Raw genomic sequence first — 19786 nt, 5'->3', positions numbered from 1 at the left:
TTTTAGTTTTCTAAATTTGTGCTTCTAGGACCGCAGTCTAGGCTGAAAAGCCTCTTAAATGTATTCAAGATCATAAAGTAGAACTCACATTCCTTTTAAAAATATTGGCTGGGGAAATTTTTAAAAGTCAGGCACGAAGTAGTTGAAACTCTCGATCTTCGAACCAAGAGAATAAGTTTATAGAAATATTGCGAAATATTCAAATTCCCTCCGTCAATAAGATAGCATTTCAATCAAAGCAAAATCGAAGATTCAAGTGAATTCAACTGCTATACTCAAGATTCATATTAAACAGTCAAAACGTTTCCTCACTTTGTCCCGTTTATGAACACCAAATGTGAAATTAAGATATTGAACCAGTTGCCCCCTTTCTTTGCAAGAGGCGGGATTTTCGAAAGCGGTGGAATACGTGGTCACACATATGTAATTAGAAGTTTATATGCCGAGGAGTTTCGTCTTCCTATGATAAGAAGTTTGTGAGATACTCTATGTTTAGGAATACATTTCTATAACTCTTTTTCTCGCTTAGGATATGCTGTAATGAAAGTAACATAATGAAAGCTCGCCACAAGCTAACTAAGAAATGGTCAGTTGGAACACACTGGTAAAACTTGAACGCTATTTAGAGAATGGTCAACTAGCTGTAAATACAAAATTTCAGGTGAAAGTGCACACGGAAAGAAGTTATGGGGTTGAAGTAAAATTTAGTATTGAAATTCAGTAAAAAGTAATTTTGATGCAGCCGCTATCGGTCAGCACCAAGCGGAGCGCACCTAAACATTTTAGGCATGTGTAAGAAATAGAGTAAATAAGTCTTTTAATCAGATGTTCATGTGTTCATATCCTCAAAAAGTTGTTTTATTTTCGTTCGCGCACATCAAATTCTACTTCTCGCTGACTTTCATGACTAAACCTCAAACCCTTATTACTTCTCTCCTCGTCTTCACTTTATCTGAAACTTTATATTTAGGCGTAATTGACAATCCTTTAAATTGTGTCCAAATTTTGTTATATTTCCAGCGAACATCAGCTAACCATTTTCCTATAAGTTTAAATCTGTTCAAAAAGACATTTTAAACAGCTTATTCATTTTCCTGTTATAATCAGACAGACAATCACGGTGTCACTTTACATATTGACAACGTATTTGTAACTTGTTCCCTTTTCCCCTTAAAAGTGAATTTTCTGAAGACGATTGAAGATGTGCGTACGCTTTCAAAATAAGGTTTTTAAATACCTACTTTCACTCTTTATAATACACATATTAATGAATGTAACATAACGAAAATCCACCGACTGGAGCCAATGCTAAATATAGTATGTTAAAATAATAATTTTAAGTGGTTCATTCAATTTGTTGTGATGACAAGGCACACAACTTATAATTCTCATAATTCTTAAATATTGAGCAAAAGTTATAGAAATTGTCCTTTTTCCTCTACTTAATACCGAAATTTCTACAATCGTTCGGACACGTGTCCATACACATGCCTATTCGTTTTAAATAAGGATTTTATGTATTAAGTCTCATCTTATTAACACGAGATACTCTATTTTTGGCATACATTTTTACTCCTCTATTAGGATACACATTTTAATGAAACTGGCGTGACAACATCCCAGTTTTTACACACACAGATTCACATGTCAAGAAAGAAAGAATTACAGGTTTAGTGAAAAGAAATTGCAGAATCATGTTTACTAGAATTGAAGGGTCCACTGCAATAACAAGATAGGTGGGGTTACCTCGATTCCTGGTAAAACATCGATAAAGAAGGCGTGTAGTCTTACCTTGGTTCTTCGTTACCTCTAGTGCGTATTCGCCGCATCAGTTGTGTGATAAACGACATTCATTGGTATTGAGTCCCGATGTGAGTAACAGAGAGCGCCACTGTTTGCGGCCATTGAAACAAGCACTGCTAGATGCGAGTAGACGACGCGACGTATGTGTAACTTTGTTGTACAAAAGTCGGTTGATTTCAAATGTTGGATTTGAAAATCCAAAATCCTGGTTTATAATCTGGATTTCAAATTCGAATCCGGCTTCCAGATTTACTAGAAAATGGGACTGACTTCATCGAGGGAGTAAAAATATTCACTCGAGGGAGTAAAAATATTCACTCGAAAGAATAAAAATATTCACTCGAAAGAATAAAAATATTCACTCGAAAGAATAAAAATATTCACTCGAAAGAATAAAAATATTCACTCGAAAGAATAAAAATATTCACTCGAAAGAATAAAAATATTCACTCGAAAGAATAAAAATATTCACTCGAAAGAATAAAAATATTCACTCGAAAGAATAAAAATATTCACTCGAAAGAATAAAAATATTCACTCGAAAGAATAAAAATATTCACTCGAAAGAATAAAAATATTCACTCGAAAGAATAAAAATATTCACTCGAAAGAATAAAAATATTCACTCGAAAGAATAAAAATATTCACTCTACGGATTCGAGGGAGTAAAAGTTTTAACTCGAGGGAGAAAAATATTCACTCTAGGGAGTCGAGGGAGTAAAAATATTCACTTGAGGGAGTCCCTGTAGTGAATATTTTTACTTCCTCTACTCCCTCGAGTGAATAATTTTACTCCCACGAGTCCCTCGAGTGAATATTTTTACTCCCTCGACTCCCTCGAGTGAATATTTTTACTCCCTCGACTCCCTCGAGTGAATATTTTTACTCCCTCGACTCCCTCGAGTGAATATTTTTACTCTCTCGAGTGAAAATTTTTACTCTCTCGAATCCCTAGAGTGAATATTTTTACTCTTTCGAGTGAATATTTTTACTCTTTCGAGTGAATATTTTTACTCCCTCGAGTGAATATTTTTACTCCCTCGAGTAAATATTTTTACTCCCTCGAGTAAATATTTTTACTCCCTCGAGTAAATATTTTTACTCCCTCGAGTAAATATTTTTACTCCCTCGAGTAAATATTTTTACTCCCTCGAGTAAATATTTTTACTCCCTCGAGTAAATATTTTTACTCCCTCGAGTAAATATTTTTACTCCCTCGAGTAAATATTTTTACTCCCTCGAGTAAATATTTTTACTCCCTCGAGTGAATATTTTTACTCCCTCGAGTGAATATTTTTACTCCCTCGAGTGAATATTTTTACTCCCTCGAGTGAATATGTTTACTCCCTCGAGTGAATATGTTTACTCCCTCGAGTGAATATGTTTACTCCCTCGAGTGAATATGTTTACTCCCTCGAGTGAATATGTTTACTCCCTCGAGTGAATATGTTTACTCCCTCGAGTGAATATGTTTACTCCCTCGAGTGAATATGTTTACTCCCTCGAGTGAATATGTTTACTCCCTCGAGTGAATATGTTTACTCCCTCGAGTGAATATGTTTACTCCGTCGACTCCCTCTAGTAATTATTTTTACTCCCTCGACTCCCTCGAGTCCCTCGACTCCCTCGATGAAGTCAGTCCCCTAGAAAATTGGGCACTGCGGAGGGAGGTGAAAACACCCCCTAAAGATGCAAATATGTAAATAAAAGAAGATAACTATTATTAAAAAAGAAAGTAATGATATTTTCTTTCTATAAGAGCTTTATAAATGTGCAAATATACTTGCAAAGTCCTCGGTTATTTATTGTGTATGTGTGTGGGGGCGGAAGAATCGAACAAGGGCGTCGCTAGAAAATGAAAAGGGGTGAGAACGCTAAAACAGTGACTATTCGAATGAAACTTTTAAACGTTGTTTATTGTTCCAAGGTACACATCAAATCTGTTGAACATTTGATAAGGGTGACGTCAAAAAATGAAAAAGGGTAAATCTCTAAAAATGAATACTGACGGATTCGAATGAAACCTTCACAGGTTTATAGCCAAACAGGCACGTAGCCAAGGGGGAAGTCCGGGGGTTCCGGACCCCCCCCTTCGAGACCAGAAATGAAAAAAATAGGGAAGGACGAAACAAAATGAAAAGAGAAAAAGAAGGATCAGCGTTAAAAATAAACTATAGGAAGCTTTCGGTTACTCTTTCTTATGAGGAAATTTGTATTACTTGCAATACATGGTTGCGAGGTGAGCGATTTATCCTGGAGGAGTCAGGAAATTTGAAATTTCTAGAAAAGTTGCAGAATTCTCAGAATTTCTGCTACTAGTCAGAGAGATTTCAAGCTTCTGAAAGCATAGTACCGTGTGTAACAGCGTGGACATTTTTTATCATAATTTTTCGTTGTCCCAAAACAATTTTCTACTGCTCCTTTAACCTGTCATTTGAAACAGACAGTAGTTGACGGAATAATAGAAACAAAAATTTATGTGGAAAGAAAGTTCTGTTAACATTTGATTCAACAGAGGAAGGAACGCAGATATTGCAAAATATTTTACAAGACATTATTGAGTATGTACTTTTTATAATAGTGAATATGTACTTTTTATAATAGTTGAGGTCATAATGAAAGAAAAATTGTTATATTTGAATAAACAGTGGAAGGATGTAAATATTGTATAATCTTTTTCCATGCTTTTTTTTTTTTTATTATTTTACTCGAGATTTCTTCATAGTTTATTAAAATACAAACATATCCTCACAAAACAATATATGTTGATAGTAAAGTAGTTTAGATTGATCGAGCTCCTGAGCTTTCAGAATTTCATGTCACGCCCCCTCCCCCCCCCCGTTACGAAATCCTGGCTAAAAGAACCAATATATACTATGTTCCAGTAAAATTGTTTAGAATGATAGAGCCCCTGGTGTGATGACCACAATATTTCTTGTCACGGACCCCCCCCCCTTCACGAAAACCTGGCTACGTGCCTGGGATCAAGGAATCAAAGAAGAGGGTGTGGAAGCTCTGCTATGAATTGTTACTTTTGCCAAGCAGCAATTTCACAGGAACATGCTGAACCCTATTGGTGTTTCTGTATCAGCACTCCTGCATTCTGAGCCTGAAATGGACGTATCCATGGCCGGATTTAGGGGCGTGCACCGGGGGGTGCACCCTTTCCCCTCCGTTGTGAATATACACTATCTAAAGTGAGAAGCTAGCAGTGAAAATTTCAATACTTTCGGAAAATTTAATGTAATGTTTCCCTTTCGGGCTTAAAATAAAGCGGAGCTTTGCAAAAATAATAGTTTTAAGTCAATTCCTCACACACACACACAACAGATGTCTATAGGCATTTACAACATTTAAAATTTGATTCAAATGTACTAGTAGTTATTAGTGCACCCCCCGTCAGAAAATCCTGGATCCGGCCCTGGACTATCAGGTTTGAAGTTCTAAACAAGGCTCCGGACATTGAAGTTTCCGGATTTTGTTTCCTACAACGTTCAGATTATTGTATTATTTTGTATTCTCGTGTGTTGCAATAAATAGACTTGTCACACACGTCATTGTGGTCCCGCTGTCCTTTTTCTTTCTACCACTACTTTAGGATATGCAATAACAAGGTATATACTCATTTTTCCACCTCCGTTATGTATTATTCCGCATTTTCGGTATTCGTCATTTTATGCTCCAAAGCAGAGACCTGATACTACACCACTTTTCTCCATAGGCATGTATATACAGACTTAATACTGTTAATTACCATGTTGCACGTTCAGTTTATAAGCTTTTAAGCTCAAAAACTCCATTTTTACTTATCTTATTATTTTCAACTACATTTAAAAATGAAATGAACTTTCATGAAAAATTAGTTTAACGTCCTAGATTAAGACATTTAGACTAAAGAAGACTAATTATTAGTGAAAGTAAATGCTATTGAAAGTATAATTTTGATGATCTACTAACGGAAATCGAACTCGTGACTTCATATACCAAGGCGTATGCGCTAGCTAGTAGACGAGTAGGAAACGTTAGAACTACAAATTCCCCATGTGTTCACAATATTTCGTAGTCTCTACTTCTGTTCGGGTCATACCGAATCACGAGTGACTGCTTCCAGGTCACGAAAATTGTATCCAGTTTCATTACTGCTTCCATGTACTAAGACCAATGCAAGGTTTGTTGCAACTCCACCGGGTAAGAACTGACTGTGATGAGATACTTTTTTCTTCGAAAAATTGAGTTAAATTCCCAGCAGGAGCTCATGTACTTCAAGTCCCACGTTAACTGAAGGTCCATGTCTCTTATAGCCTCGCTGCTGAAAGGGACGTTAAACCTAAATCAATGATAAATAAACATTGATGTTATTTGTTGTTCTTGAAGTAAGTGCAAAAGGAACATCTTTTGACCTAAACCCCTGCATCTTATATTTATAAACAAATTGGGAAACAGGATATGGTTCAGTGAGGTACTCCGTGAAGTTATCGCTAGTTTAGTAAATTTGTAACGACAATATTACAGGCATGAGACATCAAATTTGTATTGAGTACCTCAAGGTTTGAAGTCTTAATATATTTAAGATTCTATTGAGAATTGTATTCAAAATGTATACTTCAATGTGAAATGTCCCTATCTATTCAACAAACTCATGTTTCATCATATAAGGACAAATATTCTTGCTGAGTTCCAATATATTACAGTTTATGTTAGTTTAAACCATAAATTAATAGAAAATTGTTCATAATATTTGTCATATTATCTTACGACATTTCAAGTATGAATGTATTCATTTTTGGCTTGTTTATATGACGAAATGTAATGGTATAGAGACATTTTGAACTATGCTCTCTTTTTTGTTTAGAAATACAAAGATTATTTCATTTCTAAATGAAAAAGATATTTTAGTTATACTTAGTTTCAGAAATAATGATTGAAGCTAATGCGCTGATTACATACAAAATAACAAACTCATGTCATTGTTCATAGCTATTTATGAACTATAATTGAAGATAACAGTTTAGTGTTTAGTTGTAAACCTACTTATAGTTTTTATTAATAGAAAAATCTAGAGCAATCTTTTTGCTTGTAAAATCTTACTTCATCAGCTTTACTTGACAAAAAAATTGCAGTGTCATATCAAATATTCTACACAAAAAAGGAATTATTTTGAAACAAATGTTACTTGTCAATAAGTTCTTTACAGGGATCGAACCTACATCTTTTGCTTTGAAGGCAAGAACACAAGCCACTTGTCTACGAAAAAGATTAAGCCTATTAGCGGTAAATAATAGTTATATATTGTAGAAGTATACAGGATGATTATAAGTCTCAATTGAAATAAAACTACAGGAGAAATTGATGGAATTAGACACCTCTATAAAGAGGGTTTTGTGTTATTTGTGACTTTATTAAAAATCACTATCTTGTGTAGTCCCTGCTATTAGTCACCTTGATTCTGAGTTAACTACACTGGCAACATATAAATGTTCCTTTGGCGATCCTTCCCACTCGTTAAGAACTAGCTCCCAAAACTCATCTGCTCTCCTTGATGGGTTTCCTGGCCAATTTTTCTCGAGTTCTTGTAACTTCTGCTCATAGATTTTCCTTGAATTCATGCCGGATGCTCTAGGAACCCAATCGACTAATCCAACATTTGATTTCTGTTGAAACCAGGCTTGAACCAAATGAGAATCATGACTTAAGCTGTGATCTTGCTGAACTATTATGTCGTCTTGAAATACATTTCTTACAAATGGGAGCAATCCAATTGTAATATAGCCAGGTACTTCTGCCTATTGAATCGGCCCTATCTATACCGTGTAACTCATCTACTGCATCCTCACAAATACTCTTAGCAGTGAAAAGTTACATGTCCCATTTAGTCCAGTCAACGTATGTAAAAAAGACACTTTACCTTTAACAAATTGCAATAGAAATGAAACATGCGCCAAAAGGATGCTGAGCACATTCTAAGCAAGCCTGAAAAAGTCCAAAAATATTCAATCTGGAAGGTCGTTAAATCCAACATGGCCGCCATTGGTGGTCATTTACGGCAGACATAAACTGAGTAATTATGTGACTGTAATAAAATTACAGCATCAACATCCCTGATAAAAATTGTTCACCATTATATGTCCTTTCTAATGAGGCATTGAACATGCCTAATATACAGGGTGTCTCAAAAGTCCCCTGATATAGAGTAACTTTGTTATTATCAGAGTTACAGCAAAATGAAAGAGGAAACCGTATCCAAATATGTTGTTTTCAATCTGAAGTGAAGTATTTTTTTTAAATCGGACGAGCCGTTTGTGCTGTATACTCTTTATACGCCCAATGTTAAATGAAAGTGCAACGTTGCCATTTACCGGGAGATAGTATGATGAATGGAGGCATGTTTGAAATGGGGACTGGCCATCGACAAGTTAGTGTACAAGACTAACTTTATTCACTTATGTTGTGGGTCCCGGTAAATGTCTACACACAAGAATACAATATAGAAACTGGACCCAGTTGACTAAGAATGAATTCAATGGAGAACTTTTGTAAAAATGCGACAATATTGTCAGAGCCCGATCCAAATTTGAATCAATATGGTGTATTAGTCGGCTCGGCTTAGGTCCATTTACAGCTCGATTTTGTTTAAGAATTAGAGTAATTTTAGAAAAGTCTGCATTCAATAAAAGTGTTTGGATACCTGATTCATCTTATATTTAAATCTAAAAGCTTAAACAACCAATTTGTTTCACTTTGTAACAGTTATATCTTTCTTTTAATACTTACTACTGTATGCAGAAGCGAAGTGTTTGGAACGAACTTGAAGATAGAGACTAACAACTTAGTTTTTCGCCAAGTTGATTAAAAGCAAGTAGTGGTATCTTGATTCCTAGTGAGAGATCTGATTTCTGCTCTATCCAGAGAATGTTACTTCGCAATTATGAATTAAAATTAATTAGACAGAAGTAGTTTTGGATTACATATTGCAAAGAAATTTCAAGAAGAGTCCCAACAATTATACTGTACAAGTTGAGTTCTGAATTTGAATAGTTCGAGATTTTATTCAAAAATCTTTCAATTTACAAAGTTTGATTGTGAAGATATTTACATAGTTTTAATTTATATCTGAGACGATGGCGAGGTCTCCAGTTCTGTGTAGTTACACTTGTTCATAGATAAAAATTAAGACAAAAACAGCCAACTGAAATTCTACTATACTTTCAACTATTTTAAGTAGAAGTAAATGTACTTCAGTTTTTCTATTATATATATATATTTATATTTATTTATTTATTTCAAATATTTCTTCAAAAGTGTCATTCCCCAAATTTTCCTTTCACCATCTCAGCAGATACTTCGTTGGCATATCTATTTTTCAAAACAAAACAAAAACACAAAAGTCTTTGAGCATTTCCATTATAAGAAACATACTGGTAATTTCTCACAGTATGTAGTGTTTCTTCACACAACACTACCAAAAAATGTATAACGAGTTTCTAAATGAAAGTAAAATTAAACCAAATAAAACTGATAACGATGGAATAACTCTGTTGCCGAAATTACAGCTTGCTTTATCTTCCCAGCCTTTTATGAAGTCATTCAGCTTCCTGTTTTGACAGTTGTTTCTAATCTCTTCTGAGAAACATTTCACCGCATCCAAGACGTCACTGAAATGAAAGCAAAAATGAAATACATTAAGAAATAAATTTTATTTTTAATTTAGTTGCTCATTCTATCCTAATACAAAAACATGACAGTATGTGTAAGGCTAAATTCTAATAGTACACAGCCAAGCTAATAGATGTCACTATATGCGCTATCTGCAGGTCTGGTGTTGCCAATACATGCCGCTAGTGTACAGGGAATTTGTAGTTTAAAGCTATTATGATGATTTGATTAGTCCTTAAATACTGTATTATTTTAATTATTTCAAAACAAGACAAAATATATAACCATATTTCAATTTGACCATTAACATTTGTGTGTATTTATACAGTAATGTATCGAGACTATTAATTTTAACTTGAACTTTATTGTTTTAGTTATGTTACCTGAAAACTGATAGTAATGATACTGTAAAAAGTAACTTTGATTGGGATAATTTTAAATTCAATGGGTTATTTCTTACAAAAAGGGACTAGTTTTCTGTTGGAAATATAATTGCATTTATACAATTACTTGATAAAAGAACAGCTATGATAAGCATGAAGTATTTATCTAATGAAATTGGCTGAAATTATCCCAATCCAGGAAGAATATTGCACAACTTGGACTTAAAAAAGGATTTGAACCATGCTTAGATTCACATCTATGCGCAAGGAAAACGAAAATATCAATAGAAAGGAAATGATTGTTGCATGATAGAGAAATCACATAGATCATTGACATTGATAACGTGATCATAGCAAACTATATCCCATGCATTTCTGTAACTAATTACATAACATTTCCTTTCTGTGTAGTTCACTTGACCTTTTCAATTTTCCCGGATCTTGTCCGGCCAAGACTATATAAACTCAAGAATTCCCTCGCTTACTTACAACAGCCAGGAAATCCTTGTGGAACACACCATGTTGTATGAGAAATATATCTTGCCTCCACCATTGACAAAATTGCTGATTTTTTTTTTTTTTTTTTTTTTTTTACAAGTTTTCCCACCAAACCAATTAAAAGTATCATGGCTCAAGTAATGTTTTAAAAATTTCCCACACCCATGAGATACAAAATTTTCAGAAATAATAAACACTTCTGACCAGAGTATATACACTTGTTTATTAAAAACTAAATTACAGTGTAACGGTTTCGACAACTTAACGTTGTCTTCATCAGACACTAACTGAAAGAGAGATCTTAGAGTGCAGATATTTATACTAAAAGTGAAAGTTCTTGTGTGCATGAGAAGCCACCTGAGTCTTACTTTCCCGGGCGTCATCTTTCGGCCACCTGGCCTGACTCAATTACCCTCCCACCTGTTTATCTTTTCCAGACACACCTGTTGTTTATACTTCACCAATTGCCTTAAAACTTTCTCTTAATCTTCCTCTGATGCGTATTAGATATAAATAACATACTATACTACATACAACTGATTATAAATACAGCAATATAAAAACATATATAGACATAAAAAATAAACTATAAAATATAACAATATATAAAACTCTGTAACTATATACAATATTAAACTATATATAATATTAAATATATGAATATAAATTAAATATAAATATGTTCATTCTTGTTTCTTCACTTCAATTTGTTCCAATAATTTATCCCATAGATCATGTATTAACAGTCCACCTGTCCAGTTCATTAATTTGGAACTTTTCTCTTTCTTTATCCTTCGTGCTTCCTTCCATTTCCTTATAATTTCTCTGTTCTCCCTTTCTAGCCCCTTTACACCTTCCCAATCTATATCATGCCCCGTTTCTTTAACATTTTTATATATGGCATTATTTTCTCTCTTAAGTCTCACATCATCCCTATGTTATTTAATTCTCTCCGTAAGTTTTTTTCCCTGTTTCCCCTATGAATATTATATCAGTTTTCAGTAGAAGAAGCTATCATGGATGTGAAAGAAAGAAGAGAGAGAGAATAAGAAGAGCGGTGGCGATAGTGAGACAGAATGCTTACGTTAGAAAGGGGAACCTTAGGAAAAAGGAAAGGGAGGGCTTAAAAAGCCTGAAGAAGAGGAAAGTCTAGTTATTGAACAAGCGGACAAAGGAGGTGCAGTGGTAGTGATGCAGAAAGAATGGTATGAAAGAAAATTGGATAAACTTTGTGATGAAACGTATGAAGTCATAGGAGAGAAGAAGATTACGGATGAGATACTCAAGGAAGTGGTTGAGAATGGAAGGAAAGGGTTTAAAAAGTGGGTGAAAGAAGGAAGGATTCCAAAGATGAAAGGATTCCCGAAGATTCACAAGGAAGAGATTAAGCTAAGGCCAGTGTTGGACTGTAGAGGAAACTGTCAAGAAACATTAGAAGAGTTAAGAAAAATAGCAGAAGAGATACGGATAGGTCAAGAAAGTCATCGAGTATAGAATACAGAGGAAGTGAAAAGAATGTTAGAATGTATAGGAAATAAGAAGAAAACAATTATGTTTAGTATTGACGTTAAAGCAATGTTTCCGAGTATAAAGAGGGATTACATAGGGAAAGTCATAGAAGAGATGAAATGGAAAGAAATAAGAGACTGGAAGAAAGAGAAGATAGTGAAAGCCTTGAGAGTAATATGGGACAATAGTTTTTGTACAATAGGGAATAAACTAGTCAAGATCAAGGAAGGACTGAGTATAGGTTCAAGATTAAGTCCAGTGTTGTCAGATCTGGTGATGAACAGATGGGAGCAGAAAGTGGTAGAAGGTGGAAACAACCTAATATAGTTTTGCAGATACGTGGATGACTGTTTGGGAGTATGGAGAGGGACAAAGAACCACTGGGAAAAATTCGTAAAGAAGGTTGAAGATGAAAAAGGGATAAGACTGGAAATTGAATTGGAGAAGAACAACATTATAAACTTCCTGGACATGACTATAGAGAGAAAAGATGGACGTTTTACAACAAGATGGTATAGGAAAGAATGTGCGGCAGGAGTTTACTGTCACGAAAGAAGTGATGTGGATTACAGCACCAAAAGAAACTTCATAAGGAATATGGAGAGAAGAATAGAAATAGATACTGAAGAGGAGAAAAAGAAGGAGGACATAGAGAAGTTCCACAACTTACTAGAGCAGAACGGGTACAACAAACAGAAGTTAAGGAAGAACAGAATTGAAGAGGAAAGAAGGAAAGGAAGGAGAAAGGAAGAGAACAAATAGCACGGGATAGAGAGCATCGGGGAGAAGACAGAAGTACTAAAGAACTTACTTAGAAGAGGTGGTGTGAAGACGTACAGAAAAGGAGGAAGAATTTTGGAAGTGATTAAAAAAGCGAAAAGTAGAACGAAGGAAATATGTGAGAAAGATGAAGGTGTAGTGTATAAAGTGACGTGTAAGGATTGTGATATGATATACATAGGGGAAACAGGGGAAAAAACTTACGGAGAGAATTAAACAACATAGTGATGATGTGAGACTTAAGAGAGGAAATAATGCCATATATAAACATGTTAAAGAAACGGGGCATGATATAGATTGGGAAGGTGTAAAGGGGCTAGGAAGGGAGAATAGACAAATTATAAGGAAATGGAAGGAAGCACAAAGGATAAAGAGAGAGAAAAGTGACAAATTAATGAACTGGACAAGTGGACTTAATACATGATCTATGGAATAAATTATTGGAACCAATTGAAGTGATAAAACCAGATTGAACATATTTATATGTAATTTATATTCATATATTTAATATATATAGTTTAATATTGTATATAGTTATATAGAGTTTTATATATTGTTATATTTTATAGTTTATTTTTTATGTCTATATATAACTAAACTAACTAACTATGGCCTATGGAACCCGGAGGTTCAGTGCCGCGTTCACAAAAGCTCTCCACTGACTTCTATCCTTAGCTAATTGGATCCAGTTTCTACTTTGTATTCCTATCTCTGCGAGATCCATCTTAATATTATCCTCCCATCTGCGCCTAGGTCTTCCTAATGGTCGTTTTCCGATGGGTCTACCAGTCAAGACTTTGAAAGCGTTTCTACTTTCTTCCATTCTAGCTACATGACCTGCCCACCTAAGCCTCCTAGACTTGACGACCCTAACAATGTTGGGTAAACCGTATAAACTATGTAGTTCCTCGTTATGAAGCTTTCGCCATTCCCCATTCTCGTTCCTCTTGGGTCCGAATATTCTTCTCAGGATCCTGTTCTCAAATACTTTCAGTCTATGTTCTTCCCTCAGAGTAAGCGACCATGTTTCGCAACCATACAGAACAGGCATGATTATCGTTTTATATATTTTAAGCTTCAAATTCCTCGACAGAATTCGCGACGACAAGAGATTTTGAACCGAATAGTAACACGAATTCCCTGCTTTTAGTCGACATTTAATTTCTTCGTGAATATGATTTTCGTCTGTTAATATTGATCCTAAATATTTGAAAGTATCCACTTTATCAAAAGTATTATTTAATATTTTAACGCCTCCACAATTTGCCGTATTACGGTCCCGACGCACTTCCATGTATTTAGTTTTCTCTGCATTTACTTCTAAACCCATGTCCCTGCAAGCGTTTAATAACGTCTCAGCATGTCTATATATATATATATATATATATATATATATATATATATATATATATTATATTGCTGTATTTATAATCAGTTGTATGTAGTATAGTATGTTATTTATATCTAATACGCATCAGAGGAAGATTAAGAGAAAGTTTTAAGGCAATTGGTCAAGTATAAACAACAGGTGTGTCTGGAAAAGATAAACAGGTGGGAGGGTAATTGAGTCAGGCCAGGTGGCCGAAAGATGACGCCCGGGGAAGTACGACTCAGGTGGCTTCCCATGCACACAAGGACTTTCACTTTTAGTATAAATATCTACGCTCTAAGATATCTCTCTCAGATAGTGTCTGATAAAGACAACGTTAAGCTGTCGAAACCGTTACACTGTGATTTAGTTTTTAATAAACAAGTGTATATACTCTGGTCAGAAGTGTTTATTATTTCTTTAGAAAATTTTCAGATATAAAGACTAGAACATATATCACTAGGCATATACCATCTTTTACACTAGAGGTTATCTAGAAGTATATGATTTTTGTCCTGTTAAGTCGTTTTGTTTCGTTTTATATAATTACATTTGTTTACTTTTTTTTGGATCTTTATTTTTTTCGCTTAATTTTGTTTTATTCTAATAAACTTTCATTAGAATTTCTCTATCTCGTCTGTTTCTTCTAAGCCTTAAATACATGGAGTCAGTTTTCTTTGAAACCTTCCCGATCTGATGTTTCAAACAAATATCTACTGATTTGTTTATTTTATTGCGACACCCAATAATGGTCTACTTTGTTGTTTATTATGAGGACAAGTACAGAATTAGAGCTTTTAAGTAAACACGAATTTAACCTGTGGTGTTCATAGGCTGAAAGCTTGGGTGCAAGGACTAATTACTTATGAAATAAATACAAATGCTTAAGGCTGAAGGCAGGAAAGTTTAAGGTCATAACTAACTCAATCTGGGTAAGGATGAGGGGAAGCTCCTATTATAGGGTTCCTACTGGTGAAGGAAGTCGGGGAAAACTCAAAAAAAAATCGTGCAGGTTTGGAAAACTCAGAATAAAGGACTGGAAATCAGGGAAAGTCAGGGAAATTTTATAAAATATATTTTTCTAACATTAATTATACACCAATTTCAGGATAGCCAACCATTAATGATCACAGTATAGAACGTTGCTCAGATTTTTATGAAAGGTAAGTGGAATGTCGTATGAGCAATTTATTACACATTTGTTTTTATAGAATAAATGTTCTCATATATAAATATTCACAGATATTTGTTCCTTATTTATATGTCAACTTTATCCGACACCTGTCATGAAAGTCTGGGAATTTCCTGCCAAAGGTCAGAAAGTAAGGGAAATAGATTTCTCCAGATCAGTAGGAAACCTGTAATTACTGTACCGAGTGGGTGAATCAATGTAACGAATAAGTGTCCTATCTCTCAATAGATACTATCTTTATATAGACACTTCCCTTGTGTTTAGTAGGAAGGGAGGACCGTGTGCTGAAGTCACAGTTAAGTTGGCGATGATTTACTACCAAACTGGGCACTCATACGAAATTTGCTAAAGTATAGTTGTTGGACGAAGAATATTTCGAAAGGAGGAGGAAGCAGTTCTTCTAGAGTCAAGTTAACAAATTAAAATGATTGGTACCAGAGTTTGAAGCTAGTTCCACGCATAATGGAAGGCATTAACGTTAGGACACTCCGAATAAAACTACTGTATAGATTGTAGCATAGACTGTCTTGTCCCGTGAAAATAGTTTTGTAACAGGTACTAAAATGTGATCTGTGGATCATTTTGTAGTATACTATTCTGAAGGATAAAATAGTATGCCGGTCGGATCTCTGGAGCGCGAATACAATGAATGATCTAAAGTACAAAACGAAGAAAGATAGTTTAAGAATATGAGTCATGAGAAGCATACACAAAGCGGAGGATGTAAGATACTGAGAAAGGTATGAAATTTAATGTTGTATACTAATGATTCAAGAATTTAGGTTGATCTGAAGTAATAATCTGTCGATAAAGTTTACATTTCTGTACAGGAGATTGAACGCACGTAGCTCAGGAACGAAGTTCTTTGCTAGGAACAGTATTGATGAACGTCGACATTCAAGTTATATTTTCAAAAACCAAGCACGACAGAGTCTTCCTGGAGTTGTATCTATTGCAGGAGTGCCCACAAAATCGAAAAACGAGACTACTTGACCTAATCAAAGAGGGCCACTAAAGCAAAGCAACACAAAATTCTTTCGTTGTTACTAGACCTTGCTTATTATACACTTCCTGATCTACATTAATCCAGAATAAGTATTCAATTTACCACTGGTGATTGATTGGTTGGTTAATTGGCTGAACTGGAGTTCAGGTCTCGTTCAGCACAGAGGCTATAGAAGGCCTGAACATACAGCTTAACGTGAGATCCCAACCACGTGAGTTTTAACCGAAAATCAAACCCGGATCCCCCCCACCGAAGGTGCGTACGCTAACCATATGGCTACGAGCAAGTTCACTGCTGACTAATCTAAATATTTGTTCTATATGGAACATGGAATACTAGGGAGCCTCCATTGGAATTAACAGTCGTACATTTGTCAAAGATGACCAAATTATCCCTTTTACGATCTTTGCTTTTTGAGGTACAATTTAGACTTTCAGTCAAGCAGGTACTGCTTCATTGCTATCTATGGTACAATCGTAATTTTTTTTCTTTTTTTAATAACAATAGAGCAACCTTTCGAACAGTACCACTCGCTTGACCACATCAAACACCTGAAACCGGAAAATAAAGGAAAACTGGCAGTTTTTTTCGAAAATAATTTTCAAAAATTTGCGTCCTTCTGTCCTGGCCGAGTTGACGTAAGGACCTCAAAATCAACGGAAAAATATGTAATTACGTACACAATATATGTTCAAAATTTCAATGTGATATCTTGAAAACTAAGGATGGAAAAAAATTGAAAATATCAAGGTGACTAATCTTATTTTTTATATATATATATATATATATATATATATATATATATATATATATATATATATATATATATATATATATATATATATATATATATACACGATATACGACGTGATGTAAAATTTCGTAAAACGAGATTATTTGTCCCTGGATCATGATTCATACCTCATTCTTTTCAAGATAAAGCAACCTTTCAAAGGGTACCACTCACATGCCCACATCACCACCAGAAATGGGAAATTAGGGTAATTTTCCGAATAATCCCCTTTTTGAAATCTCTGATCCCCTCGGACCCGGGTCGAGGTTGACGTAGAGATCTCAAAAAAGAGGTGTATACAATGCATATGCGAAATTTCAATCATATCTTGAAAGCTAAGGGCAGGAAAAAAAAAGTTAAAAATGGTCTCAAGAAAGAAATGTCACAATTCCCCGCCCCCATTTGGCGCCTCCAAGTTGATCATCTGGTTCCAAAATCCATCTGGAGTAATTTTTGGTCGATGTCTAACTTGACAATAAAAATACTGCTTAAATGCCTGTTATAGGAACTAAATAAGCGGTTAAAGACAACACTGCAGTATGGTAAGGAAACATACCATAGATCGCAAAAGGAAACCTAAACATTTGTCCTATATCGAACATAGAACATTACAAAAGGCAAAGTTGCCCAAATTATAAAAAGAAGAAACCTTTATCAAACCAACTATTAAATTTTCAATGTGACAATTTTGTATCATTAAATTCCTTAATTTGTGGGATTTCTTTCATCTAAACACTAGGAAATGAACTTACGTTGAAAGTACATAAAAAATATCGGACAAAAGTAAACAATAAAATAGAATTATTAGCAGCATTTCGTTGCATATGTTTTCGGATTAGAATCCCGAAAAGATGTAGGCCCGTGTTTCTTGTAGTCTAGGTGCTGAAAGGAACGGTGAACTTCAACCAAGACTAACATATCTTGAATAATTTGAAAACAGAAAACGCAGGATAATCGCCACAATTTGGACCTAGAGCTCATATTACTTACCGGACTGCACTAATATTTTAATTAGCAATGAAACTAGAGAGAAGACTCAGTAACATTCATACTAGACCTGAACAGAAAATAATGCGACTATACTGTAAAATTTGAGGATATGCAAATATTTAGGCTACTTAAAATTTCTTGAAATAACATCTTTCAGCATCAATATGCTAGCAATTTTCGAAATACCTTCCATGCCAGCGGTTATACCACCTGTTGTGTCTCGTCTAGAAGACTTGGACGGAGATGTCTTTCTAAAGATAAGTCACTGCAGTTTGCTAGTTTTCAACATTCCAAAAATGGTGTTCTTTCGAGCTCGATTTCAGAAGGGAAACAAAAAGCCATGGTGAAGCAGCCATGGGTTTTTAATATTCACGCAGACTCGTGCGACTTTATCCATCACCTAAATGCAACGCTGACCACTTGCCCGGGTGGTACGAACTCCTTACGAACAACACCTTTAGGATCAAAAAAGACAACTATCGATTTCATCTTAGATTTTCTTACTTTAGGCTGTGAGACGTTGATAGACACTCTGTACATTGCTTATTTTCAATGCTCTTCTCTTCTGAACATATTACGTCGGGAAAGCCTTTATTCTTAGGATAAAGCATCCTTTCCGTAGGGTTTTAGCAACAGTTTCGGTGAAAATTTATCAAGATTAGCACAAATCTTTACTGTATAACGCTACCTGACACTAAGTTTATACCGTTATGCGACGTTCAAACAGCTGTACACTTCGCAAGTGATCTGCACGTCTTCACTTAACATCCTCCACCCCACCAACTGTCATACACTGAGAATATGCCCCCGGGCCTTCTGACTGAACAGAGTCATTTTCCGGACAGATCTTGCACGAATGTTTTGAAACTTGTTGAATCTGAACATCCTTTATTCTGCGTAAAATACCCAAAGAATTTCTTAAATACACAAATAATTCAAGTAGGCAATTTATGAAGTAAAATTATATGAGATCCATGGCCATTTTAACATGTTTTATTTTAAGAATTGCTTTAAAAAATTAATTATCAGCTTCTTAAAAATATATATATTCTTATCTCTAAAGTGAAGTAAACAAAAAAACATTGTTCTTGGGTTGTTTAAATACTTCATTTCAAACTTCAAAACTAAACTATCGTGCTATGGTTTTGTTGATAGCTTTTTATTTTTAAAAACAGAGATCGGTGGCCAACTTTGTTTCTATTCTCCCCCACTTCACAGTACATAGTGAATCCTTACCTGCATGTACCCTCAGTCTTCTGCTTAGCTTCACTCAGGATCTGAAGACAATGTTGTGACGATTGAAAATTAGAAGTGATACACAGCTTCGTAGATGGATCGTTCATAATTTCTATAGAAATAAATTTATTTGTATAAATAAAATGAACATCACTGCAAACAAAATAAAGTTAATATATTAAGACTTTTCTTCGTTAGTACGTATTATCATAGTATATCTTAGTTTAAATGACCACAATGAACAGGAAGTATGTAATATGAATCACAGTGAGGAAATTAATTTCATTCTTTCGATCGTTGTATGCTGCTCGTGACTTATGTATAGCAATATTAAGAAGGACTAATATACCGGTATTAATATTCACTTCCAAATACGTTTTCGCAACTGAGATGACAATCGACAGATTATTAAGCCCGGATTGGTATACGTTTCTGATGATACACTGCTGGTATACGTGTGAGCGCTACACTCACATCTGTTTTTCTTTTGTTTTTGGTATTATTGTTAGCTTTTGTCAACCATGGCATTTGTAGAAAGATATGGGAACCATTAATAATTCAAGAAAAGCGTATT

General features: G+C 34.7%; 1 protein-coding gene across 1 annotated transcript; it reads right to left on the bottom strand.

The window, feature by feature from the left end:
• Positions 1-8817: 8817 nt before the first annotated feature.
• LOC145677486 (uncharacterized) lies at positions 8818-19324 on the bottom strand (the record flags this gene model as incomplete). Its single annotated transcript, XM_081747964.1, is given in 2 exon segments — positions 8818-9455; positions 19213-19324. Coding segments are annotated over 2 exon segments (308 nt in total), but the record flags the coding sequence as incomplete, so codon positions are not given.
• Positions 19325-19786: the final 462 nt, after the last annotated feature.

The sequence above is a fragment of the Thermobia domestica genome, unplaced genomic scaffold, assembly GCF_964235325.1.
Source record: "Thermobia domestica unplaced genomic scaffold, izTheDome1.hap1.1 HAP1_SCAFFOLD_932, whole genome shotgun sequence".
Classification (NCBI taxonomy): domain Eukaryota; kingdom Metazoa; phylum Arthropoda; class Insecta; order Zygentoma; family Lepismatidae; genus Thermobia; species Thermobia domestica.
This window is presented reverse-complemented; position numbering and strand designations above follow the sequence as displayed.